Source organism: Trifolium pratense, linkage group LG7 (genome assembly GCF_020283565.1).
Source record: "Trifolium pratense cultivar HEN17-A07 linkage group LG7, ARS_RC_1.1, whole genome shotgun sequence".
Taxonomy (NCBI): Eukaryota; Viridiplantae; Streptophyta; class Magnoliopsida; order Fabales; family Fabaceae; genus Trifolium; species Trifolium pratense.
Window position 1 is genome coordinate 49,673,173 of NC_060065.1, and position 27,511 is coordinate 49,700,683.

At 32.8% G+C, this 27,511-nt stretch overlaps 5 protein-coding genes across 6 annotated transcripts; 2 read left to right on the top strand and 3 right to left on the bottom strand.

Moving 5' to 3' along the window:
- The first annotated feature begins 83 nt into the window (after positions 1 to 83).
- LOC123899715 lies at positions 84 to 1,062 on the top strand. Its single transcript, XM_045950927.1, has one exon. The coding sequence runs from the start codon at positions 154 to 156 to the stop codon at positions 862 to 864; it is 711 nt and encodes a 236-aa protein (XP_045806883.1). The 5' UTR covers positions 84 to 153; the 3' UTR covers positions 865 to 1,062.
- A 1,052-nt stretch (positions 1,063 to 2,114) lies between these two features.
- On the bottom strand, positions 2,115 to 7,998 carry LOC123899716 (mannan endo-1,4-beta-mannosidase 2-like). The gene is made up of 5 exons (XM_045950928.1): positions 7,015 to 7,998; positions 5,559 to 5,756; positions 3,630 to 3,752; positions 3,115 to 3,326; positions 2,115 to 2,799 (listed from the first exon to the last, which is right to left on the bottom strand). The coding sequence occupies exons 1-5, from the start codon at positions 7,369 to 7,371 to the stop codon at positions 2,400 to 2,402; spliced, it is 1,290 nt and encodes a 429-aa protein (XP_045806884.1). The 5' UTR covers positions 7,372 to 7,998; the 3' UTR covers positions 2,115 to 2,399.
- A 6,149-nt stretch (positions 7,999 to 14,147) lies between these two features.
- Positions 14,148 to 19,105, top strand: LOC123897418 (probable serine/threonine-protein kinase At1g54610). Of its 2 annotated transcripts, XM_045948053.1 has the most exons (9): positions 14,148 to 14,305; positions 14,781 to 15,263; positions 15,827 to 16,111; positions 16,521 to 16,838; positions 17,055 to 17,282; positions 17,523 to 17,623; positions 17,840 to 17,954; positions 18,177 to 18,611; positions 18,784 to 19,105. In XM_045948053.1, the coding sequence occupies exons 2-9, from the start codon at positions 14,838 to 14,840 to the stop codon at positions 18,910 to 18,912; spliced, it is 2,037 nt and encodes a 678-aa protein (XP_045804009.1). In that variant the 5' UTR covers positions 14,148 to 14,305; positions 14,781 to 14,837; the 3' UTR covers positions 18,913 to 19,105. The 2 variants fall into 2 exon arrangements, with proteins under 2 accessions (XP_045804009.1, XP_045804008.1); XM_045948052.1 differs by having other exon boundaries at positions 14,171 to 15,263.
- A 1,046-nt stretch (positions 19,106 to 20,151) lies between these two features.
- Positions 20,152 to 22,881, bottom strand: LOC123898393 (probable L-type lectin-domain containing receptor kinase VII.2). The gene has a single exon (XM_045949329.1). It carries the CDS (start codon positions 22,507 to 22,509, stop codon positions 20,440 to 20,442), a length of 2,070 nt encoding a protein of 689 aa, XP_045805285.1. The 5' UTR covers positions 22,510 to 22,881; the 3' UTR covers positions 20,152 to 20,439.
- Positions 22,882 to 22,926: 45 nt separating this feature from the next.
- Positions 22,927 to 25,513, bottom strand: LOC123898394 (probable L-type lectin-domain containing receptor kinase VII.2). Its single transcript, XM_045949330.1, has one exon. The coding sequence runs from the start codon at positions 25,281 to 25,283 to the stop codon at positions 23,184 to 23,186; it is 2,100 nt and encodes a 699-aa protein (XP_045805286.1). The 5' UTR covers positions 25,284 to 25,513; the 3' UTR covers positions 22,927 to 23,183.
- Positions 25,514 to 27,511: the final 1,998 nt, after the last annotated feature.

A 27,511-nucleotide genomic window follows, 5' to 3' on the forward strand; every position in this document is an offset into this window, starting at 1 on the left:
GCAACTTATCCCGCCAAAAATGATAATCCCGCCACGAAAACGCTCTTTTTCATCATTTCCGATTCTCCTATTTAACAAACGCGCTTATCTCATAATCTCTTTATCTCATCTCATTCACCACTCTCTCTCTCTCTCTCTCTCTCACAAATCACAATGGTTTTTCCTCTCAAACTCACCAAATTCTACGGCTCAAGCCTTCCCCGTCCACGAATCTACGTCAACCCTAACGGTAACGAACGTATAGATCCCCCTATCTCCGTTACCGACCCACTCATGTCATGGGCTCAAGAAGCCCATTGGTCCATGGGTGGTGTCAGCTTCAAACGTCTCCGTCTCATGGGTAAAATCGAAGGCAACATTGGAAGACTCCGTAATCAACGTGAAAAAGAAGACAAAGAATTCAAAGCCCAAGCCCATAACAAAAGCCCGATCTCTAACTCTGATCTTCCCAGATCTAAGATTTCTGATTCACCTTTACCTTCTAAATCTCCTTCACCACCGCCTGCTCCTATTGCTTCCAAGCGTCGTAGACTTGTTACTCTTCTTGAGGAAGAAGAAAAAGGTGAAGAAATTAGGGTTTCAGCTCCGGTTACTCGTAGGAGAAGATTGGTGAAGAAGCTTGGTGATGATTTTGATAGAGTTGCTTCTCCTGAGAATAAGAAATCTGATGAGGTTGTGGTTTCTGATTCGACGGTGGTGACGCCGAAGAGAAGTAGGAGATTGGTTAAAATTGGTGATGCTGGGAAGAAGATTGTTGAAGAGAAAGAGAATAAGAAGGTTGTTGTTGTTGTTGAAGAGGGAGAGAAAAGCCCTAATTCTGGGATTAGGGTTAGAACTTCTCCAAGATTGGCTAAGATTAAGTGATTTGAGTTTAATTAGGGTTTTGTAATATAAATTGTGTCAAGTCTTTTATTATCTTAGTTAATCTTCTTTTTTCTTTTCTTTGTTGTTAGTTTATGTAGAAGCTGGGTTCATTTGTGAACAAGAAAATGAAAATAGATTATCTTTGAGATTAATTATGATTACTCCTTTGAGATTTTATAATATGATATTTTTGTTTCATATCTAGGAATTGTTTGAATTAGCTTATTTTTGAATTTATGCAAACAATTTATCTAATATAAATTAGATTTTATGTTATTTTATGAGTTCACAATAGTGATAATTGTATTTTTATAAGCTATTTTATCATAATCTGCTTTCAAAAACTTATAATAATACATAAAAATTGCATAAGTTGTTGCATAAGCTCAAAAATAAGCTGATCCAAACGGGGCATTAGCTATTAACATTATAATAATCTGTAGTGTTGGTCTTTCATTTTCTTATAGGATTGGTTTTCATGGTGATTGCTCATCCAATCCCTTCTAAAATGTGACATTTTATTAGAATTTTATCTGCAAATTCTGATAGTCACCTACATTCACCTTGAAAAAATCAAACTGGTTTGGTTTGTTCTTGGTTTTCAATTTTAAAAACCCGATGAACTGATAAATTCAATCGAATCTCTTACTAAAACTATCGTAGGTTGGATGTATTTGTAATTTGAGATTAATTTAATTTAATGACGGTGAATCATCATTTTAGTTTTGAATTTATTTTGGATCTATTTGTAATTTGAGATTTGAAGTGCTAAAGCGTGTCATTTGAGATGCAATTTAAAGGATGTAATATGATATTGTTGTAATTGTGGTTTAATATTGTGATTATTGAAATTGTGGTTTAAAAATGTGATTATTATACATGTCTATAATTGTGGTTTGTGAAATTGTTTGAAATAGATCATAGAATAAGTTTATTTGAGTATGCAATATTGAAAATAATTACATATGAAATTGTTCGAAACATAAAAGATCAATAATTTGAGTATGCAGAAAATTGAAATATCAGTCTATTTTTTTAATTGTATTCTCGGAAAAACGTTTATAAGACCGTTAATTAAATAAACTTGGAGGAATTTTCTATTTAGTACATCGAAACAACCAACCGTTCAGACGTTTTGTTTACCGCCGACCTAAACCAAATCATTACACCAAAAAACAATTTATTAGATAATTGATATTTTCCTGTTGTACATGACTGAACTGATGTTAACAAAGAATGAGAAGATAGGATTTTGTGATTAAATTTTATTACAAAGAAAACTATTGCTTCCCATTTTCCTTAAATATTGTATTGACATGATGTTAACAACACTTTGTTAATAAGAATCTCTAATCCATGCTACCACACTATACACTCAACTAATCAATCCGATGCAGTATTTGACTTGGACATGAAGAAATTCAAAGTATATGATATTGCACAAAACCTCACTTTCTAATCACTTAAATCAATATTTATCCATATATCTATTCCATAATGTAGTAAACTTTGTTTTCCACTCTTCTTTTCTTTCCCTAACAAAGCGCTTTGAAATTTACATCCTTTTGAGTCCATCCCTTGAGTTTGGCCAATTTGCATGAATGTTTAATAAAGAGTGACTGTATTGATGGACTTTCCGACGGAACTATCGCATAATCATCAGAATAATCTTCCATTCCGCTAGCTAAGAATTGCCAAACTAGAGAACCTGCTCCGGACCTGTTTCTCTTTGCAGATTTGTAAACGATGTTTAAAATTGTATCGTACATATTTGCTCGGGCCGATAGAGTGAAGTCCTGGTTCTTTTTTGATAAACCGTATTCGGAGAACAAGACTGGCTTCTTTAATACTTGGTCGCCATCTTCAATGTGGGAAAGCATCCACTTGGAGATAAATTTCAGTTGAGTATCAATTGCTCTCTCATCCTCATGAAACCTACGCAAAAAGTAATAATTAAAGAAAAGAAATAGCTACCAATGACTAATCTAAAAGGTATTTTTCAGAAAAACTTTTGCTGCACTAGTTAATCAGTTGAACATGAAAAACTCAAAAGAAAACCTTATAACCCTCCTTTATTCTGCAGGTTTTGTGCTACTTTTTGTAGGGTAATTACTATATTTGTGTTCATACTCATTATGCGGAATTTTACCCTACTCATTGCGGAAATTTTTTCCGCATATACGCAATGAGTCTTGAGATAAATTAACATGAAAAACTCATAAGAAAACCTTAAGAATTGATATGCTTTACCATTGGTCAGGGTAGATATGAACAGAGGTGAAGTCAATATTAGAGACTTTGGAGTTCCGGATATAGTCAGACCCTAGTTTGGATGCCCAGTAATTGGGGTTGACAGTCAAATCTTTTGGGTCATTAGGACCATAAAAACCTTCATTCCCCACAGTCAGCAGATGTTTCTTGTCAATCAATTTCACAAAGGCCGACATTTCTTCTATCCACTCCTGCAGAAAATATTTCAACAATTTCCTTATTTTTCAATATATTTCCCAACAGAGACTATAACATACAGAATCAAATAGAAAAAATGGATAAATTTGGATATAGAATCCTTCGTATTGAACTCGAGCACAACTCTGTCAACTTTGCAATATTCAGTTGCGGAGAGAAAACAGCCAGGATAAATTCATTAGAGATCATAAAATTTTGAATAAACAGGTTGTACTTTTCAATATCTTCATGGTTCCTTAAAGCATCTAACAAGTAGGAAGCGTCAAGTAATAATTATTATGACGTAAGAGGCTTACTTGGAGAGTGTCGCCAGAACGATCAGTCATGCAACGAGGCTCATTAATCAATTCCCAGCCAAAAATGGCGGGGTCGTTTCTATATTCAATTCCGGTGATAGTATTTTTCCTTGTCAAGACAGTCTGCAGCAAACACAGAGGAAGCTATTAGTTTATCTAAGAATAACCTCAAGGGGTGCAAACATGGAGCAAAAAAGTAAAAATAGATGCCCGTCCTTCAGTAGAAAAAGTTTACATAGCCAAATCCAAGATTTCAAGTTTATATATTCAAAGTGCTTCCTCAATTAAATTAAAAATAACATCAACATGGAAACAAAATATGAAAATTGAATTTAAAGCTTAAGTGTTAAATCAAGCTCAGAAGATTCAGTATCAGAGAGTTCTTTTTCACCCTTTGACTTTGAATTATGAATATCGTCCATGTTTGCAGTAATTTCCGTAATATTTTCCTTGTCTATGGTTGAGTTTGAACTTGTAGCAACATTTGTATTAGAATCTCCAAGCTTTAGAATATCATCAAGTTTGTTATCGGCACCATCTTCAATCTTTGTTTGCAACTACTTCAATCCTTGACCTCCAACCCCTCTAGTACCACCCTCAGTATTATTTCTCAAGCTAACAAGAGAAGGGTTTAACATATCTGTCAAACTCAAAGCACCATGACCAATCATGGGGCTATCACAAGGTGGTATTGTGATAGCCCCATGATTGGTCATGGTGCTTTGAGTTTGAGAGATATGTTAAACCCTTCTCTTGTTAGCTTGAAAAACAATATTGAGGGTGGTACTAGAGGGGTTGGAGTTCAACGATTGAAGTAGTTGCAACACCGAACAAAGATTGAAGATGATGCCGATAACAAACTTCATGATTTTCTAAAGCTTGGAGATTCCTCTACAAATGTTAACCATAGACAAGGAAAATACTATGGATCTTACTGCAAACATAGATGATATTCATAATTCAAAGTCAAACGATGAAAAAAGAACTCTCTAATTCTGAATCTTCCGAGCTTGATTTAACACTTAAGCTTTAAATTCAATTTTTATATTTGTTTCCATGTTAATGTTATTTTTAATTGAATTGAGCAAGCGCTTTGAAGATATAAACTTCAAATCTTGGATTTGGCTATGTAGCCTTTTTCTACTGAAGGGTCATCTATTTATCAGCAGAAAACCAAAGATACAAGCTTCATATGGAAGTCATGGATCATGTACTAGAGAAGTGTAAAGCATTCTATATGTTTTCAGTTTGATTTGATATACATAAGAAAACAGGAAGCAATGAGACTAAAAAGTTAAAGGAAGGCACAAATTATTCAATGTAGCTTGGAAAATAAGGTTAATATTATGTGTGTGTAAAGGAAGAAAGTTATGCATTGGTCATCTGATTCTTTGCTTCGCAGCAAGATTTCACTGCTGCAGTAGACAGTTAATTAATCATTGTCTGAACCTTCCTTCATTAAGATGTCAGCGACACCAAAACTTGTTTCCTTAAGTAAGGTCTCAGGTTCAAGTCTTGTAGATAGAGAAAAATAGGTGTTTGGAGAGCTTTGCCTCCTTTATTGGGTTCTCCTCCCTACAAGACTCGGATATTAGTGAGAGTCTAATGTTACAGGAGACTGATGATCTATGACCTAATCGGAAAAAATGTTACCATCAACCGGTCTCAACTTCCAACACAAATCATAGAAAACATAGGCTTACTAAGTTTAAGAATTATAAGAAACATGCCAGTTCAAAAGTATTATTAGATCTATAGTTGTCATGTGACAATTAAAGGGATACAACATGTGGAATCTGGCATAATGACTTTTAAAGGAAATGAATCTTGAATAGCACACATAAGAATGCCTCTCCAACCAACGGGGGAAGGGTGTCATGTCAGTTAAAGAGAAAGAGGGGAAAGGAGAAAAATAAAGATATGGCATACCTTGATGTAATTCTTGAAATAACTACGGATTGATGGATCATAGAAGAAAGAATCATTGGAGGGACTTACTCCTACCCCATCTTGCCACGCCCATTTGACATACATACTCTTCCCACCATATGGTTGCAAGTTATTTACTAAGCTAAGGAGCAGCCTAATTCCATTTTGCTTTGCTTCTGCTATCACATAATCTAAAGCCTGTCATGAATCACCGATACAAATCCTCAGTCAGCATGATTTTCATTCTTCAAAAGTAATGCAAAACAAAAGCAAAAGAAAAATTAAGCAAAAACATAGTAAAACATAACTCTCCAAGGTACTTGAAGTTATGCAAAAAGTACACAATCCTTCTTTCACAAACCTTTCAATTTTTGGCATTTCATACATAAATTTTATTTGAGTTAGAAAGACAGAAACACCGTCACCATTTTCAGGTCAATTTCCTGTGTTAATATAGATTGATGATGGACAAAGGGACAAGAAGAATAACAAAAGACCAACATATTTCTTGTCGGATCCAACTAGCTAGTGAGGACAATTTTAAGAGCACGAGAAAAGAACAATCTTCAAATTGATTCCACTTAGATGCTGACCTCAGAGAGGGATTGCTTGCTACTTTTTCTATGTATTCTACCACTCCCCAAAAACAATGGTATCTCAATTCACTACGCACATGTTTGGATTGACAGTAAATTTGGCAAACTCATAGTGGACACGCCGTAATTCTGTCAAACTCACTGTCAACCCAAACATATGCTAAGACCCTGTTTGGATAAACAGCTTAATTTGCAATTTACAGCATAAACAGTTATCAAGATAAGCACTTATGTATTAACCTATTTCTATAGCAAAAGATAAAGTAAAGTAAAATTGTTTATGTATAAGCTATAAGTTACTTTCATAAGTTAGCTTGGAGAGCTTATGAAAATAAGTTGAAAATAGCTTATAAACATGTCATAAGTTGTTTTCATAAGTTCTCTCAAACAATCTCCCAAGTGTTTACACCAGTATATAAGCTAAAATAAGTCAATCCAAACAGAACCTAAACCATTTTCAGTCCTTAAGGGACAAGTACATAACTATTCACATCATATTTTACAACAACCACAACATTAAATAATACTTTCCACAAATGATGAATAGTTTATTATTATGGTCCCTTCCTTTCCACCATGAAACTATTAACAATTACAACAACCATTACTCATTTTGCAAAAACCAAGAGCCATAATCACACACAGTCAAACACAATTTTAGGGTTTCAGTTGAACAAAAATTGAGTAGGGAATAAAATAATCAACCAAAAGTAAACCCAAAACACAACACCACACACAAACCAAAAAACTAATTTATGTCGGCAGCATCCACATGATGACATGAAACATAATCAGAACAAATCATAGGAACAGCACAGTACAAAATTACCAAAAATCAAGAACTACAAACACAACCATACCTGAAAAACTTGTTCATCAAATTGACCAGGTGAAATTTGAAGAGCATTATAATGACCATCATTGAAAGCCCAAGTTCTACAAACAGTGAGTCCCATTTTAGCACCAATTTTCATCATTTCACGAACCTTAAATCTCGACGAAAAATCCACAGAATGATCCATCATCCAATAAGAATTCCACCCATTAACATAAAACGGTTTTCCATCAACCACAAATTGTGTCTCATTTCTCATCACAAAACCCATTTCTCTCCCTTCATCAAGACTAAACCTTAACCCTCCAAATGACATATAAATAAAAACAACAAATGAAGCAAAACCCAAAATGGGATAAAACAACCCATTTCCTGCAAACATTGTTTGATTACAAAATTCAACAAATTTATGATGATACCCTCTTGGTTTTTTACTCAAAGGGTCACTAAATTTGTAACCTTGATGAAAATTCTTGAACTCTCAAACCCAGAAAAAAAAGTTTGGTTTTTTTCACAACCCAATTGGTTAAAATGGCTAGATCTCTCAAAAGACTTCAACTTTAATGAAGATTATAGTGAGAAATAATTAGAAAAATTGTTATTTATAGATGAAGAAACAACCTAAGAATGAATGAAATGAGAAATGATTATGATGGTGATTGTGATTATGTTAAAGAGTTGAACAAACAACCTCAAAGGAGTGAAAGTGAAACACATGTTATCCTTAAAATAACTCCAAATTAGCGGAGATTATTACTGGGATTGTAAGAAAATTAAAAGTGAAACCGACGGTGAGTGACAGAGGGAGTGTGTGACAATTTTTGTACTGAACTAAGGAATTTATGGTTGTGTCCCACACCACTTTATTTGTGTTGCGTCAGAAAGAAGAACAAAAAATTCAATCCCGTGTTTCACTCAATTGTTTGTTTACTACTTATATTGACTAATGTTGAAAATGAAAGAAGGAAATGGAAACAAATACCTTAATTAGCGATTTGGGGCATTGATTAAGGAATAAATATACTACTACTAGTATAAATTTTGTATGGAAAATAATAATTTTTGTATGGAAAATGATAATTATATTTGTTTGTATAAAAAATTAATTAGATATTACTTTTTTAAATGTTTGACTGATGATTTTAAAATAAAATTTCTTTATATGAATTTTATAAAAAATATTTTTGATCAGACTTTACCTACCTCGCAGTTGAACTATATATTATTGAAACTCTATTTTTTTTGAAAACTAGAGGATTAATTAAAAATAAATAAATTGGAGTATGACCTATTAAAGTATTATATTAGACGTTGACATGTAGTATGATTTTTGTTTTTAATAGATAGACGAAATGATAAAGTTATTACAAATTTACACACATAAGTGCGAGAGTCGAGGTTGAAATTATGGTCATAACATAAGACCTAACAAATTTAATACTATTTTTTTTGTCAGTTGATCTATAATTTTTGGAGAGGTATGAATTTTGAATATGAGATTCTCTATTATTCATCTAGATGTTCATGTTACTATGTTAGACATTTTTATCTAGTTCAAAATTGTTTGTGTGAAATTTTAGCCACTTCATCTACGGACCCAAAAAAGAAAAGCACATGGCTGCAAATTTGGGGTTTAATTTTACCAGAAGTTTCACATTTTTTAAAGTGAATATGTAAGAAGTTTGAGGTTTTATTTTGTTATTTTTTAAAGTGATTCTCAAAGTTAACTGTATTAATTCTAATAGCTTAGGGGTGTCCGAGTTTAGTTCTTTTGTAACTAGAAACTTTTTATCATTGTTTTCTAACTTTGAAGTAATGTCTCTTGGGCGACAAGTGAAGAATATGATTGTTCACTCATTAACGAGAGCAAGTGTTTATTGTGCTAGTCACCAAGTGTTTGAGAATGTTCCTCCTTGTATTGAACATTTATCGATTAATGATATGCAACACGTTTTTCTTAGTCAAAAAAAGAAGTGAGAAGCTATAATTTGTTAGTTGGTTCAGTGGTAATTGACGCTGGACTCGATAGAGAGAATCACGGTTCGATCCCCACAACTGCGATTAGGAGGGGGCTGGAACCACTTGGTGCCAGAACTAACCTCCGAACCATATTAGATGGTCGAGTGGACCGAATACCAATGAGAAAAAAGTAGGACTATGATGACAAAATCAAATAGATTAGGTGTTATATTAGGGAGTAAAATCAAATAACACCGCACTATTCTGACAAAATCACAACAAAAGAGGCACGTAAGAAACAACTTAATCCGTGCGCATGCACGGGTCAGTTATACTAGTTTAGATTAAAAGAGATGAAAAAGATTCTCATCCTGTGCATAGGAATAAAAAGTGAAAAATATATATGTGTAAATTATATTCCCGCAAATAAAAAGTATCTAAAAATAATTTATCAAAACTTTTCAGCTATAACAAAATTATGGAAACTTGAAACAAGTTGAATGAAAGATTTTCAAAGTCACATGAATTTATGATCCATGTAACAAACACTCCCTACACATAAAACTTTACTCCTTCCACCTTAAAACATAAGAAAAATGAATTAAACAAATTTAATTTGCTCTAAAATAGGGCCAAGAAGAAAAAGAGGATAACCCAAGTTATGGAAAGATATAGATTAGTGGGGACAATATTATACGGGAAGCCAAGCCAGGGATCGTTCTCAATCTCTCTCATTTGTTTGGTGCATGTTCTTAATCCATACTTCATTATTATTTATGGATGATTTTAAATAATAATTGAATAAGAATTACTAATTAGGTACCACTTTTGTATCATATCATATTACTCATGACCAAAATCAGTGTTATTAGCCAGCTAAGTGGATTTGGTCTAATGTCTCTTTTAGTCAAAAAGACAAATAGAGTAAGAAATCATACATTGCAACGACTAATTAAGAGAAAAAAAAATCATTCAATTCAAACTTTTCTCATAGACACTTACACCATTTTATGACTACAAGATGATTATAGCTTGCAGTGAAAGCTCTCTTAGGCTAAGCACGTAGTAATTAGGACTAGTATTTATTTTTTTAGACAAGAGCTGATTTTGATGGAGAAAATATGTTCGGTATACTGATTATCAAATGGAAAGTATATACCTTGTTAATGCACTGTTGTTGTCTATCTTTGTCTATCTTTATCAAAATATTTTTGTCTATTACTTAAAGTTGGAAATTTTACGTTTAAAATCTTAAAAATTTCATGGTAGGATGTGTTTTTTTTTCTCTCAAAAATCTCATTTTTACTAATTTTCTACTTAAGTAGCGGATTCTAGCGAACGTTATAAAAATGAAAAAATTTACGTTAGGAAGGGGTTTTTTTTTTCTCAAATTTCACTTAATGATTGTAGGGGTTCCCTTCCCCCAGATTAATTTTGTTGTAATATTTTTTTGTTTGGGCTTAGACCCTCTTCCATATATAAAAAAAAAATGTTACAGATTAATTGCACTTTTAGTTTTCGTATTTTATAAGTTCGACAATTTTGTTGCCTCCCTTTTAAAATTAAACATTTATTCTCCATTTTTTTTTCAACAAATATAATTTGAAAACAATTAAAAAATCAATTTGCTGACATGTCGTAGTCTTTTAGCACATGTATATTATCACATCAGCATTTTTGTGTAATCTAATTAAAAAATGGCAAATTATATGGTATGTAGACATCATAATTCCTAATATACCAGTATATTCGGTAATTAAATTTATAGGTAAATGAATATTTTTTTAAAGGAATTCATTTTTCTTATCATTAAAATGATTATAATAACTAAATATTATTCATCAAAACTGTAAAAAATATAAAATTTGATATTTTTTGAATTTTTATTCATCATTATAGTCAATATTGAATTTTTCTAAAAAAAATATTAGAAAAATTAGTGTAATGCTTATAAACAATGAAATTGTGTTTTTTCTTGTGATATTATTATTTCTAAAATACAATATTCGGTTAATAGTTTTTTAATTCATAAAAATAATCGTCAATTTATCAATTTACTAACTTGATGTACCGGTATATTCAAATTATTCGAGTGTACATTAGAAGCTCCCTATGACACATCAACATTTATGGAGGCAAAATGGGGTTGGGGTCAAAAGTGAAAAAAAAATTAAAATAGGGGTAAAAAATATTTGATTTTAAAATGTGGCGACCAAAATCATAAAACTTGTAAAATATGGGGACCATATATAAAATTAAGCCTACAAATTAAATGACATATTTTTGTATATTTTATAGATTAAGTTGATACTTCAAGTGGTCAAAGACTTGAACCTCTTAAGTAATTAATTTCAAGTTCAATATCTAACTCTTGTGTATTGAGAAAATTAGATTGAGTAGTCACTACTAATGGTCTGTTTGGTCCGGAGTAAATGAAGGGGAGGGGAGGGAATATTATTAACCAAATGTGTTTGGTTCAATTTTTAGAAGAGGAGGGGAGCAAAATCCCTCAAAACCTCAATTTTTGCTTCCCCCAAATTAAAGGGATTTGGAGGGGAGGGGAGGAAAGTTATATTATTACAATTTTAAGTATATTGACACAATTATCCTCATATTTATTTTAAAATACCAAAATAATCCTTATCTGCATTTTTTTTATGTTGCTGACTTGCTATTTTTTTTTTCCTCAAAGTTTTTGATATATTTTTTTTCGACAGGATTTTTTGTTACGTTGAACTACTTCATTGCCATGCCCATATCTATATAGTGCATTTCCATACAAATTTTATTTATAAAGATCTCTATACAATCTTGTTGTTACGTTGATTAAACAATTTTTTTCCTATAATATTTTTTTTTGTATTTAAAATCCCTTGCTTCCCCTTCCCTCCCTACTTTGAATCAAACATATAAATTATTAAAGATTTAATTAGTAAAATGGTCTCTTAAAGATATTTTTAGTTTTACATTGGTCCCTTAAAGAAAAAAAGTCTAAATAGCCTTAAAGACATCTCCGTTAATCGGTTTGGTCCTTTCCGTCCATTTTTTCCATAAAAACCCTTAAATGGTTTACCACATATATGCCATGTAAGCAGCCACAGTGTCACGTGTACACTACTTAATGGTTTTTGGAAAAAATGGACGGAAAGTACCAAACTGATTAACGGAGATGTATTTAAGGGACCTATTAGGACCTTTTTTTTCTTCAAGGAACCAATGTGAAACCAAAAATGTCTTTAAGGTACCATTTTACTAATTAAACCATTATTGAAAGATCTCATTGCTTAATTGCAGTATTGGCCTCCCAAGTTTCACAATTGTGCGATTTTGACCCCCAAAGTTTCAATTTCAATTGTGCGACTTTAATCCCCTAAGTTTGACAATTGTGCAATTGAAACTTAGGGGCCAAAATTGCACAATTGTTAAACTTGAGGGGCTAAAACTACAATTAAACTTTCAATAAAATCCCTTCCTTTCCTTCACCTCGATTGAATCAAACAGACCCTAAAAGACAATGAAAATTCTGTACATATAACATGGCAAAACAAAACAATTGTTTTCATGGATTTCCTATACTTAGGGGGCGTTTGTTTCACGGTATAAAAAATGAATCCCGGGAATAACTCTCCCAAGCATAAATTTCCAAGGAATAAATTTTTAAAAAATGTGTTTGGTAAGTATTTTGAATTCCCAGGAATATTTTTTGTGAGGCAGTTTATTTTAAATTCTTAATATACTTTTTATCAAAAAAAAATTTCTTAAAGATACATATTTTTTTTAGCATTAAAAAAAAGAAATATATAATTCTTAAAACGTAGATGTTATAATTGTTAAAATAAAAAAAAAAACATATTCCATTTATATTATCTAATTATTAAGATTGCCACTTATTATAAATAGCATGTTCTCCATAAAAATTAATTGCAACTGGCGGGAACAAAAATTTCCCACCCCTATTAGAGGGGATTAGAAAGCCAGGCTACGTGGGTAAAATTCTTTCCCTGGTATGAGTTTTTCCTGGGGACATTTTTTAATTCCTTTGTAACAAACATGGGAATTTTTATTTCCAACATTAGATTCCCAGGAAAATGTTTAGTATCCATGAAACAAACACCCCCTAAGGGACAATCAAAGCTAGAGCTTTAAGACTAAAAGTAAATTTTGCTTACAATTTTTTTTTGTTAAGTAGTATAGTTGTTAGAAATTCAACCCTTAAAAAAAGTAAGTGGAAAATTCTCGATTCGTATCTCAATCCTGTTTATTTAATGTGATATCTTTACTAACCGAACTATGCTCATAGGTCGAAAAAAATTTAGTTATAAATATGTAATATGTGAAATTTAATTCAATAAAAAATGTCAAATTTAATATAAATTTTGTTTAGCTTAACAAGTTTTTTTTTTTTTTTTTATAAAGCTTAACAAGTTAAATTGAGGCTTTCGGTTGTTCTTACCTTGCGCTAACAAAATTTGATTTATTTCATTTTGTTTTCATAATATTTGTGTTAATTTTTTAATTTTAAAATACTTCACTATAAATGTTGCTTTAAAATATATTTAGTCCACATTGAATATACTAGAGACTACTTATTATTATTTTTATATACTCCGTAGATTAAAAAATAAGTTAATTTTTTTTTTTTACACAGTTCTTCATGTTCATTGAGTAAAATTTTAAGTCATTAAATTTATTGTGAGATGTTTGGATAAGATGCCTGAGGTCTTGTTCAATCGACCGAGGTCTTGTTCAATCAACTTTTCCTTTGTAAACAAAAAAAAAAAGTAAAATTTTCGCATTAACTATTTGACAAAATAAAACTTGGGAGTATGTTTCTCCTTAAGGTTTTCGATTCGATTCTCGTTAGTGTTAATTTGAGTGAACTAATTTAGTTTTTTTTTAAAAAAATAACTATTTGACAAAAATAAAAAACTAAACTAATTTTAGCTTCTTAAAAAAAAAAACTATTTGACAAAAATAAAAAACTAAACTAATTTTTTCTTTTCTTTTCTAAACAGTTAAATTAGAAATATTTATAGAATTAAGTTAAAAAACTGTTGCTTAAGAAATAAATTGATCATCCATCCTAAAAAACATATTTTCTATTAAAATAATTCTAGAAAACATATTTTCCATTAAAATACACATTAATACATTTTGTTTTTATCTTACAAAAACCTTTTGTTAATTATTAATTGTGAAGAAAAAAACATTAAAAAACAAAACAAAATCAATGCTATATTACTGCTGTTGCCAGTTGCGACCGGCATGGTGAACTCCCTGTCGCCGATAAACAGGGAGACGTCTTACTTTTGACTGAGCATCCTTAGTCGGCAAAGACAAAGCCGTCGTGTTTCTTAGTAAGCATCACATTTTCCTTTTTTTTTTTTAAAAAAAATAAAATTATTTCTTAATTTCTCAATTACGCGTTGATTTTTTCAAACCATATCCAATAACCAATATCATAGTAGCCACTTTTTTTTTTCTTCTTCCTTACTCTCAATCTCATTTCACACTTTAATCTTCAATTCACATTATTTTTTTATTATTAATTCTATGATTTATACTCCAATTGTGTTATGATTTTGATCATTCATCAATCCCTTGTTGGAAAAATTCTACCTTTTTAGAAGTTGTTGATTATTGGTTTAGTGTTGCTTAAGGGTTTTCAATTGCTTATTTGATTAAATTTGTTGACTTTTGAATTGGGTCAGTTTCAAATTTTCAGATAGACACAAAGAGTTGATTTTTATTTTTTGTTTTTTCAAGGAAAAAAAATCATTTTTTAGGTGAAAAATGATGTATGAATAATGGGTTGCATGAATTTGTATGAAGGTATTGTTGAAAGAGAATAGCATTATTGCATAGTTGAATATTTGCTTGGTGGAGAAAATGGGTTGCATAAATTCCAAGAGTTCAGCTGTGGATGATAGTAGAGAAGGTTTGACAAATGATTCGGGATCATCTAAAAAAAGGAACTTTGAGAAGAAGGTTTCAGGATCAGATTCGAAGAAAAGGGTTGACGGAGATTTGGAGAATGATAAGTTATTGGACGGTATTGGCATGAAAGTTTCATTGATTGACAAGGAAGCTAATAATGGTTCGGTGTGGTTGTATGATGATCAGAATGAGAAGAAGAAAATGGAGAAACCCGAAGTGTCTGTTGTTGTTGATTGTTCGCGTATTGGAAGGGTTCCAAAAGCGTTAGAAGGAGAGCAAGTTGCAGCTGGATGGCCAACTTGGCTTTCTTCTGTTGCTGGTGAAGCTATCAATGGATGGATACCGCGAAGTGCACATACTTTTGAGAAATATGATAAAGTAAGTAAATTACCACCTTGTTTGCTTAGTCTATGGTTGTATTGTGATTAACTAATTGTTTATTACTATTATCGAGTGAATGCACTTGTCACAAGTCTCTAATTTCATTGTATTGTTTAAGAAAATCATCCTTTGTTTTCCTGTGTGGAGTGGAATGGAGGGAAACGGAAAACCATTGATAGCCTAATTTTTATTAAATTTTAGAAGATGATAAATTTTATTATAATGAGAATGTTTGAGTAGGAATCATAAGGCTGGCTGTTTCACATTTATAGCATAGGTGGGGCCTGATATTACTTTTACGGACCTTTCTGCGCTCCCTTTCCAATAGAGGAAGGAAATAAATAAAATAAGTTAACTTATAGAATATAGGAACTCAGTGACATTCTTCTGTGTACAATTCATTCATTCGAGACCGGGTTAATTTTCATGCTGTTGTTGTCAGAGAGAGAGTAGCTAGAATGTTCAATTTGTCACCGCCCCTATAACTTCTTAATTTGATGAAGCAAAAATCTTATCCCTTATATGCTTAACGAGCAATGTGATACCATTTTACCATGCAGATTGGTGAAGGAACTTACAGCACTGTTTATAAGGCACGTGATTTGATAAACCAAAAGGTCGTTGCCTTGAAGCGGGTACGCTTTGATAATCTTGATCATGAGAGTGTCAAGTTCATGGCAAGAGAAATAGTTTTTCTGCGTAGGCTTGACCATCCAAATGTAATAAAGTTGGAGGGCTTGATAACATCGCAGTCGTCTCGCAGCTTGTACCTTGTTTTTGAATATATGGAACATGATCTTACAGGACTTGCAACAGCACCTGACATTAAGTTTTCAGAACCACAGGTAGTGATCATATCTTTTTGTTCTCTCAGTCTCTTGTTTTACATGGAGTGAGTTGTGATTTTTCTCGTCAAAGATGTAGTAAAACCTTGAATTAAACTTCACCCAACAAGTTAAGCTTTGGTAATAGTTAGTCATTAACATGACATGACATGACATCAAAGCTTCTTAGACTAAATGGTTAGGAATTCGTTCCTTACCACTGTGATACTTCTGAAAGAAAAATTGAATTTCATCACATGATGAAATTGGACTTGTACATTGTCCATGCTTCAACTTCAAGTGCGTTATAGATGTAATAAAACCATTAACGAACTTTTTTCCTAAGTGTTCTTAATGTTGGGAAGCAACTTTGCTTGCTCTCCGCTATGCTTAGATTCATAAATTCTAAATGATGTTTTTTGTATGTCAGATTAAATGCTACATGAATCAGCTTCTTAGTGGATTGGATCATTGCCATAGTCGTGGTATCCTCCACCGTGATATAAAGGGCTCAAATCTTCTCATCGACAATAATGGCATTTTAAAGATTGCAGATTTTGGTTTGGCAAATTTTTTTGATCCTGACCAAAGCGTTCCGTTGACCAGCCGGGTAGTAACACTGTGGTATAGACCACCAGAACTTTTACTTGGATCATCAAATTACGGAGTTGCGGTGGATATGTGGAGCACTGGTTGCATACTCGGTGAACTATACTCTGGCAGGCCTATATTGCCAGGAAAAACCGAGGTACGGTGCATCAAAATTTACTTTTCGTCGTTTAGTCACCATAATGTCTTTGTTGCCTATCACTCGACTTTATTATGTGGTCTTCACTGCCTTGCGCATGACTCTAATTCCCAAATCGATATGCTCATGTTTAGACTGTATGTGTAAATTCTTCACTTAAAATTGTGAATTAATCGAGATAGGCACCTGAAGTATTTTTTTTCCTCTTTCTTGTAGGTTGAGCAATTGCATAGGATTTTTAAACTTTGTGGATCACCATCTGTGGACTATTGGCAAAAACTGCGGCTGCCACATTCTACAGTATTCAGGCCTCCACACCATTATAGGAAATGCATTGCTGATACATTTAAAGAATTTCCATCTTCTGCTGTGAGGCTTATAGAGACCCTACTCTCTTTAGATCCTACACACCGAGGAACAGCAGCTACAGCTCTGAAGAGCGAGGTATATGATTGTATACTTTGACTCTTTCAATGAGATTTGATTACCACTGTCTCAGATATTTAATGTTTGCACCTATGATCATGAAGCACTTTTTGCTTCTTCCTTCCTTCACTTACCTTATTAAGTAGAAAACAATGACGATATTTCTCATGCAATACCGTTGTTCAATATTCAATATATTAAAGCAACATGTTTGCACTTGATTGATTCTCCATTTTGATATTCCCCCTTTATTGACAGTTCTTTTCATTGGAACCCCTTGCTTGCGATCCATCAACTTTGCCAAAATATTCTCCCAGCAAAGAGATTGACACTAAATTGCGGGGAGAATCAAGAGGAAGGTATGTTCTGCAGGATGATATTTTTTTTCCGTTAAAATAGGTTGAGGGAAGACAATTTAAGATTTATCAAGTCATTAGGAAAATAAATAATTTGAATGTTGTAATCTTTGACATGAACAAAAGCAACTTCATCGGCCCCTCATTAACATACATTACACATAACACACAAAATTATTCATATTGTTAACACTTACAGAATTTTCTTTATTGTATCAGGCAAGGAGCTCTTGAGGGTAAGGAGCAAAAAGTTGGGCCACGAGTTAGACAAGAGAAAGAAACTCAGTCATTTGTCTTATCCAAAGCCAATGCCGACTCCCGCATTTCAGTGCAGGTAATCCAAGCAAGTTAGAATCAACTTATATGATATTCCCCTCTCGGATACGCAGGACATTTGTACTTCGAACTGTCTTTCAGTTCAATGTGTATATCAGTTCAATAATTTTGGCAGTGTCTGGATTTTAAACCTTTGCTTATCCATTTTTGCCATTTTCTTTATCTACTATCGCATTCTGTCACATTTCATCTCATTATATCATCATTTCATTTCGTGTAGCAAGGGCAACGCTTTCCAAACATGACGAGCAAGAATGAACAGTTCAACCCTCACAGAGTACCTCCTGTATCTGGATTTATGGGTTTTCGACATAAACAGTCAGAAGGTGCTAAAAAGAAGGTTAATTATTTCTCTGGGCCTCTTGACCAGAGACCTTCACATTCAGGGTTACTGGTTCCAGATTCGGGCCGACACAAATATGGAAAAGAAGCTGGTGAGAGGTTTCTTCCTGTTTCAAATAAAGTCAATCTATCAAAGCCATCTAGAACTTCATTGTCTGGAAATCAAAAAGTAAATCCAGCTTCTTTGAGTCCACAAGATACAACTCAAGTACAAAAATCTTTAGGGTTGAGTAACGGATCAGAGTCAAGAAGGCGGCATGATAGAAAACACCATTCTCACATAGATGATCTCAGCCAAACAGAAAATGGAAAGGTAGGACTCCACACTCAAAACATCAGTTCTGTTTAGTTGCTCTTCAATTATGATTGTTTATTTCGTTTCCTTTATCTTTTTCCTTTACTAATTGTCGGCATTTGTTAGTGAAAACTTTTGCTAGCCACCATCAATGCCAAATTTTGTATATTAACGCTGACCTCTTTTTCAGGACGGGCATGCATCCAGCGGAAACAATCTCTACATGTCTGGTCCGTTGCTGGTTTCCAATATGGATCACATGCTCAAAGAGCGGGATCGGAAGATCCAAGAATATTCAAGGCGGACCAGAAATAAATAGGCCTAAAGGTGAAAGTAGCAAATTTAGGATGATTAGTAGTCAATTACATTTTCAATTATACAGCTAGATACATTTTTTTATGACAATATTGTTTATCTCTCAACATGATAGAGAGATTGGGGGAAGTGTGTATTCATGCACGCTCCTTTTGTAAATAATAGGTTTTTATAATAAGAATTTGCAGTTCCATCCATTCTTTATTGATATACCCCTCATGTGAATTTAAGGAATTAATCTATCTCATGTATTTAATCATGTTTGTCATTGAATTCAACATTTGGGGAATATAATATTTCTGCTCTAACTTGATCCCCGCAACTCTTCTCAAAAGGGTTGTTAGAGTTGGTGATCCAAATTCATGTTTCAACATGAAAGTATTCGATATGGTACATTAAATTCTGGAGGTTTCATCCTATTCTGTTAAGGCGTGCTCACGCTTAAGTACGATACCTCTTCTGTCTGAACAACACTACAGGATTGTTTGCTATTTAGCCGGGCTCACATCTAACAACGAGGGCTCCTTTATTCAGATTCTAATCGTATAGTTTGGCTTAAGCTTATCCATGTCTAAGATTGAAACGTCTTTGAAACCGTTTGTTATGCATCGCAATCCTCAAGCATTGAAGAGTTTTAATGACGCTCTATTCTCAATGTTTGAACTCGAGATCTCTAATTAAACTGAAAGAGACCAATGTCATCTTGTTCTTATGCTCTTCAGTATGGAGTGGAGTGCTAGGAAGTTGAGGTTCCATTTCAACGGAACATAATACTAACAATACTAAAATATGTTTGAAAAATTATACTTTGATCAGTTTAAAAAATTATACCTTGATCTATTGGACAGCAATTCAATGTCTTTGGTCATATGACGATTGTCTGCAGTTTTATAACATTATACCGATAATTTTGGCCTTAAAAAATTGTAAAGTTATACAAGAAGAAACACAAATTTAATTCATTGGATAGCAACTGGAGGATTGAAGCTGCAGTTCTGATCCAAATCCGTGAAGGGGTTGTAAAATGACTTGTGAAGAAAAGTTGTGTTGCATGCACATGCACTAAAAGTTATAAAATGTCGATATCAGAATAGCCCCAACACAACTGCAGAAAAATCCAATCCCTGGATACCTTGACAAGCACGGCATGCATCCTTCTATGGACATTTCACAATCACAAGCACACAAGTATTGAAAAATCTATACAACTTCCATATTTGGGTAGTGTACAAAACTCCAAATAAGTTAGACCTTGAATATTCTCCATTCATTACACAACATGATGGATAAACTTATAACTCCAATAAACTAGTCCCTATAAAATTTTCATCTTTTTTCAGTCTTAGTATCTACTTTGTAGTCTTTAAGATTTACAAAATTACTTGCTTTTAGTCTCTAAAAGAGGACTAAAAACATTAATTTTGTAATTTGTAGAGACCAAAAAGTGGATACAAATATTAGATACAAATACAAATTCAAGATAATTATAAGAAATAAAAATATATTTAATCCTAAATATAACTTTATAATATTATCTGCCTTCCCAAATGATATCTGAATCTGATGCTTGAATAGCAGTTGAACCACTTGTAGATGTCTTGGAATTATCAATTAACATCATAATTTCTTCAAAAGTAGGGTGATCATTGTATCCACTCTCAGTTCTAGACCACATTGCAGTTGATTTTAATCTTCCAAGTAAACTTTTCTGCATATTTCCTTCATCAGATTCAATGCTATCCATTTCTCCCTCCAACATTTTCACAACCTGTCTCATTATTGGTCTAACACTAGGGTCTGAATTTGAACACAACAAACCCAAATGAAGAAATCTTTCAGCTTCCTCAATAGGGTAGCCTCCTTTAGCCTTCAACCTTTCATCAACAGCATTGTGTAATTGGCCAAGCACCATTAAAGACTTCACCCATTCAGTTAGCCCTGGCTTATGTTCTTCAATAGGTCTTCGTCCGCATATTACTTCCAACAACAATATACCAAAGCCAAACACATCAGACATAGTCGATGCTTTTCCTGTTCGAATCACTTCCGGAGCAATGTATCCTAATGTTCCCAATACTTTTGTCGTGCCGGCAACTTGTCCATGATGCTCATGCATAAGAGCCAAACCAAAATCCCCCAATCTAGCATTCATTTCCTTGTCAAGTAGAACATTGTTTGCTTTGATATCCCTATGCAAGACCTTAACTTCCCAACCCTCATGCAGGTAAAGAATCCCTGCGGCTACATTTTTCAAAACTTGAATCCTCTCTTCCCATGTTAGCATCTTTCCTTCTTCACACTCAAAGATCCATTTGTCTAAACTTCCATTGTTCATGAAGTCATAAACTAGAATCAAGTTTCCCTTTTCTTTTTTGCACCAACCTCTCAGTCCTACTAAATTTCTGTGTTTCATTCTTCCTATGCTTGAAACCTCAGCCAAAAACTCTCTCATTCCATCTTCTCTTTCTTGAGGGATTCTCTTGACTGCAACTTCGACTCCTTGCAAAATACCTTTATATACCTTTCCATTCCCTCCTACAGAAATCACATTCTCTTCAGAGAACCCTCTTGTTGCTGCATGAATCTCTTCGAATCTAATTCTATGTGGCCAGTATTCTAGTTCCCACTCTTCAATTTCTTCCTCTGCCTCGTTCCTCCTAGAGAGAATGAAAACCACTGCACAACCACAACCGATGATTAATATGCAGACAACACTGGTGACTCCTACAGCAATAGCTTTTGCTCCAGAAAACCACCCCTCATGAAGCACAAATGAAGGCAATTTGTTTGTCACTAAAGCATCACCAATGGAAAAATTTGTATTACTAAAGCTCCAAGCAAGAATCTTACTACTGTCTGTTATTTTCCCCGTGGCTGCGCAGAATCCAACGTATGTTTCATCCATAAGGACCCCAGAAAGATTAACATTTATACTGATGAGAGGAACATGAGGCCTCTTTTGTCCTGCCCGAGCCATAGTAACGTTTATCTTAGAGTGCATAAATTCAATCCATACTTGATAATTTTCTCCACTTTTAATGTTCAACACCTTAAACTCATTGTCATATTTTCCACCCCAGTAGCCAGCCTCATGTGAAGTTAAGGATTTAAGAGAATTTACGTCGATACCAACATGATTACCATTTGTATCGTTGAATTCTTCGTTTCTAATGATATCAAATTCAACTCCAAAAACATGGTTGTTAGGATTACCTTCATTGGTGTAATTGAAGAGACCAGTATACTGAGCTGATGTTGTTCCATTTAGACCTCTTGAAGGTGTGAATATGAAGGCAAAACTATGTCCTGTGATAATGTTTTTGATGGGGGAAACTGAGAAAATGAATGAAGTAGCAAAGGGGAGAAGAGTGGAAGAGTTGAGTGGTTTGGTTAGTACTTTTTTAGGGTAAAAAGCACGACCTATAGAGAAATAAGTGCCATTAGTGAGAGTGAGAATGGAGTTTTGAATGGTTGCATTTCCATATAGCATAATGTTTGTTGAGTTGAAGTTTGTATTATAGACAAATTCAGTAGTGGAAACACAACATATAAATATGGTTACAGTGTGAAGAAGAATGAGAAGTTGCTTAAGTTGAGACATTGGCAAGGGATTGATAATGAGAGAAACTTTTGCTAAATTAAAATTGGTTGAAGGCTTGAACCTTGAAGCATAAGATTATTATTCATATGTTGTATAATTAAGTGGAAGGAAAGATTAAAGGTTGGTAAAAGTATTTATTTCTTTGAAAAGTACTACATGCCAGCCCACACAGGTCATTGCATGTTAACACAAATCCAAACACAGTCTGAGTCTAGACAGCTACATTAGATATTGTGAAATGTTGTATGTACAGGTGTGTGCTTGTTAGTGTGGTCTAGGATGGACCATTTGTTACATCACATTCCTTACATTAGATATTGAAGTATTTTATTGAATGATTAAGATGTTTAATCAGGTACTGATATTAGAGAAGTTCTGAAAATCACTTGTTATTTGTGTTTATTTATCAGATATAAAATATTGAAAAGATTTCCATTAATAATGATAATTACAACAATACTGAAAAGATTTCCATTAATAATGACAATTACAACAATGATAAGGAAATAATATCCTTAATGTTTAGACTTCAAATATTTATGATACAAGTGGTAATGAAAAAGTTACATAAAAACTATGGTTAGTCAAATAGAGATTTTGGATTCTAATCCAAGAACTCTTGCTTATACAAACATTGGAAAATGCTACCTGGTTTACTTGCTCAACTTCAGTTCTCACCTTCCTTCGGAGAGAGAATCAGATATCGGCTCTACGCTGAAACACGATACACTTAAAGAATCTCCAGAAAAATATTTATATGGTAAAATGTCATCAAGGGTAGGAAAATTTACACGTGCAGAATCGGTAGAACTCTTAGACCAAGATGCTGCTGAGTTTATTTTTCTAATAAGACTCACATGAACACATTCTTCATTACACTCAGTGCATTTTACACCCTCCAGAGCTTTCACAACCTGTCTCATTGTAGGCCTAACACAAGGGTCAAAACTAGCACATAACAAACCCAAATGAAGCAATCTCTCAGCGACCACGATGTTATATTTACACTCTATTTGTCTCATCAAACGTTCATCGATTGCATTACTTAACTCACCTTTCTCCATAAGAGAAAATACCAATTCAACCAATGGTGGCTCATCCATTGCAATTGGTCTTCTACCACAAACAACTTCTAAAACCAATATTCCAAAACTATAAACATCAGTTGCAGTTGAAGGTTTACCAACTTTGACTAATTCCGGTGCCATGTACCCTAAAGTGCCTACCACTCTTGTTGTGTCAGTTACTAGTTCTTGATGCTGCAATCTAGCAAGTCCAAAATCACCGATTTTTGCATTCATATCTTTGTCAAGAAGTACATTACTTGCTTTTATATCTCTATGCAAAACCTCAAATTCCCAACCTTCATGTAGATATAAAACTCCACTAGCTACATTTTCCAAAACTCTTATTCTTTGTTCCCAATTAAGCAACTTGGTCTCTTCACACTCGAAGATTCTTTTGTCTAAACTCTCGTTCTCCATGTAATCATAAACCAATATCAATTTCCCTCCTTTTCCTTTACTCCAACCTTTGAAACCCAACAAGTTTCGATGTTTCATTCTTCCTAAACTCGAAATCTCTGCTAAAAAGCCTCGCATTCCATGTTGAGTATCATGATTGAATCTCTTCACTGCGACTTCTTCTCCGCCTTTCAAAACTCCTTTATATACTTTCCCACTTGTTCCAATCCCTATCACATTCTCTTCACAAAATCCACCTGTTCCATCACAAATCTCCTTATAGCTAATCTTATGAGGCCAATATTCCAATTCCCAATCTTCAAATTCTCCCTCTTTTTCTTCCTTTCTTTTTCTCATCAAAATGAATAAAACCAAACTGCAACAACCGAAGACTAAAACTAAACCGAAAATCACACCTATAATGAAAACCTTAGATTTATACATGAATTTCTTTGGATTCACATAGTTAGGTAAATGCTTAGTATTCAAAGCATCACCGATCGAAAAATTTGAATGACTAAAACTCCAAGCCAAAATTCTACAAGTATCAACCATTTTCCCAGTTGATCCAGAAAATCCAACATACATTTCATCCAAAAAAACCCTAGAAAAATTAATAGGCTTACTAATCAAAGGCTTTTTAGGTTTTCTTTTCCCAGCCGGAGCCATAGTAACATTAATTTCAAAATCCCTAAATTCAATCCAAACTTGATAATTTTCACCACTAGAAAGTTTCAATTTTTCCAAATTTTCACCATTTTTTCCACCCCAAAATTCAGCAGGTTCAGAATACTTAGAAATCATTGAATTCAAATCAACACCAACATGATTATCATTAACTTCTTCAAATTCTTCATTTCTAAAATCATCAAATTCAACAGCAAAAACATGGTTAGAATCATCACCTGAACTTGATCTATTAAACAGTCCAAGATAATTTCCTGATAGTGCTCCATTGATTACCATTGAAGGTGAGAAAATGAAAGCAAAACCATGAGCAACTGGGAAATTTTTGCATGGAGAAATTGAGAATATGAAAGATGTTGCAAAAGGAAGAAAAATTGAAGAATTTTTGTTTTGTTTTGTAGGTAGTTTTTGAGGGTAAAAAGCACGACCAATTGAAAAGAATGTTTGGTTTGTAAGAGTGAGAATTGAGTTTTGAATTGTTGCATTTCCATAAATGTTTATGTTTGTTGAGTTGAAGTTTCTGTTATAGACAAATTCAGTTGAAGATGATGATGATGATGAAAGTGTAACTGAAAACAAAACTAATAATAATAGTGTTATGTTGAGGATTAAGAGAAAAGACATTGATTATGGTTACTAAGATTGTGAAGTTAAGATGTTTTTGGAGAAGAAAAGATTAGGTTGATTTTGATGAGATTAAGATTCATTCATTTAGTAGTATTTACTAGAAACATGATGAGGAATGGCTGCGTCTTAAAAGGTAAAGCTGAATTGACTTGATGAAGTTTGGTAGTATGTATGACACAATATATATACTATAAATATTGCCACATTTTTCATTCAATTCACAAAAAGTATTTAACCGGAAATGTGTTTTTTTTGGTACAAACCGGAAATGTGTTTGATTTGCTATATATATATATATATATATATATATATATATATATATATATATATATATTGTTTTTGTCATGTAACCTAGTGGCTAGACGCTCACACATTTAAATGTGAAGAAGTGTAGAATTCGGGGTTTAAACTCCGACCACTCCAATAACATCCCTAATAACTACAATTTGAGCTACACTTATGGGACGCATAAATGTATATTTTATCCGTGCATATTTTCATTTGTTTTGTTGTGGAGAGTGGTGACCAATGACCATGTTATGAGCTAGAAAAGTAGTAGTAATGTTGCTTCAGAGAAAAGAAAAGTAGTGGTCAAGCTTTTTTATTCGGAGCTTTTTTTTCCATGGTATGATTCTTAGAAATTGCTCTATCTGGATAGGAAAAAACACTGTTTTTCTTCCTTTTCTGGATTTAACAATTCTAGCGTGACATATTGTTTATATTTATAAATGGGATGAGTGTCATTTTTTTTTTAAAAAGAAACAATAAGATAAGAGTATGGACATGTTTGTTTGAGATTTTAAAAAAATGATTTTTTTATAGAGATTTTGAAAAAAATTTAAAACTATTTGTCGTTTGTTTACAATCATTAAAATATATTTTTTTAAGATGGTGAGAGATGATGAACAATAAAAAAAAATGAACTTTGATAAAAACTATTGAAAATAGATTTTCATTTTAATGAAAAAAATAATTTTTTTACTAATAATAATTTTTTAAAAAATTTAAAACAAACTAAAAAAAATTGATTTTTTTAGTGAAAAATCTGAAACAAATATGCCTTATATCTCAATTTTTCTCCTTTCTAAAAATAAATGAGTACAAAAGTAGTATATGGTTCAAATTATCAATTATATCGTCCGACAAAGATCCAACCATAGCCGGCCGGTGATGTCAGAGAAATTCAGTGAGTGGGTTAGTTAAAGTGGCTTTTAGAGTTTTAGGCCCATTGCCTATAGAATTTTATTTTAAGTTTAACCTTTATACTAATACTAATAGATTAGTTTTTTTTTTTTTTAAAAATTGATCATTTAATTTTATAATAGATTCAAGGCTTAAATGCAGTTTTGCCCCCTATTTTGATTAAGTCGGACTTTTACTCCCCCTATTTTATAATTTTTTGGGTTTTGCTCCCCCTAAAATTCTGCTTTCGAGTCACAACTTCAAAGCTTCACACACAACTCAATTTGGATCAATAATTCACCAAACGGATACCGAAATGACCGTAATCGAGTTATCTTTCCACAGAATCAAACCCCACTGAATTTGGAGTTACAAGAGAGATTAATTACCGTTTTAGTAAAGGTATGTCTCCCAAAATTATGCAAAAACTCTGTTTTCAAGTCACAACTTCAAAGCTTCACACACAACTCAATTTAAGCCTAGATTCAATGTTATTTTTTAATGATTATTTGTTTGTTTTTTGACAAATTAATGATTATTTGTTATTAAAATGTTTATGGGTGTTTCTTGCAAGTTTTGATTACTTCTTTCTATAACTAACTATTCTATATTTGTTTACCAACAAGGAAGGATGCAAATCTATTTTGATGGTAACATATGTTGGTATTTTTTTTTGTACACACATATGTTGGTATTTTTGGATGTGGAGAAACGAGTTAAATTTTGAAGGAGATCTCTAGCGTCTACCTGATCCAACGTATATGATCCTCAAGATGGCTTTGTCTAACATTAAGTAGTGCATGGTGTACAAGTCTTCAATATTTTTATAACGAATACCAATTTTATAAAATCCACCATTGGATAGAAAGTTTATATCGTTTAGATCATTCATAAATTTTTTAAATTTTTTTGAAAATCATTTGATATGTTATTGAGACCCATCAAGATTAACGATATTCAATAAAAATCCATACAACGTTAATTTTGACGGGTCTCAATAACATATCAAATGATTTTCAATTTTTTTTAAAAATTTTATGGAT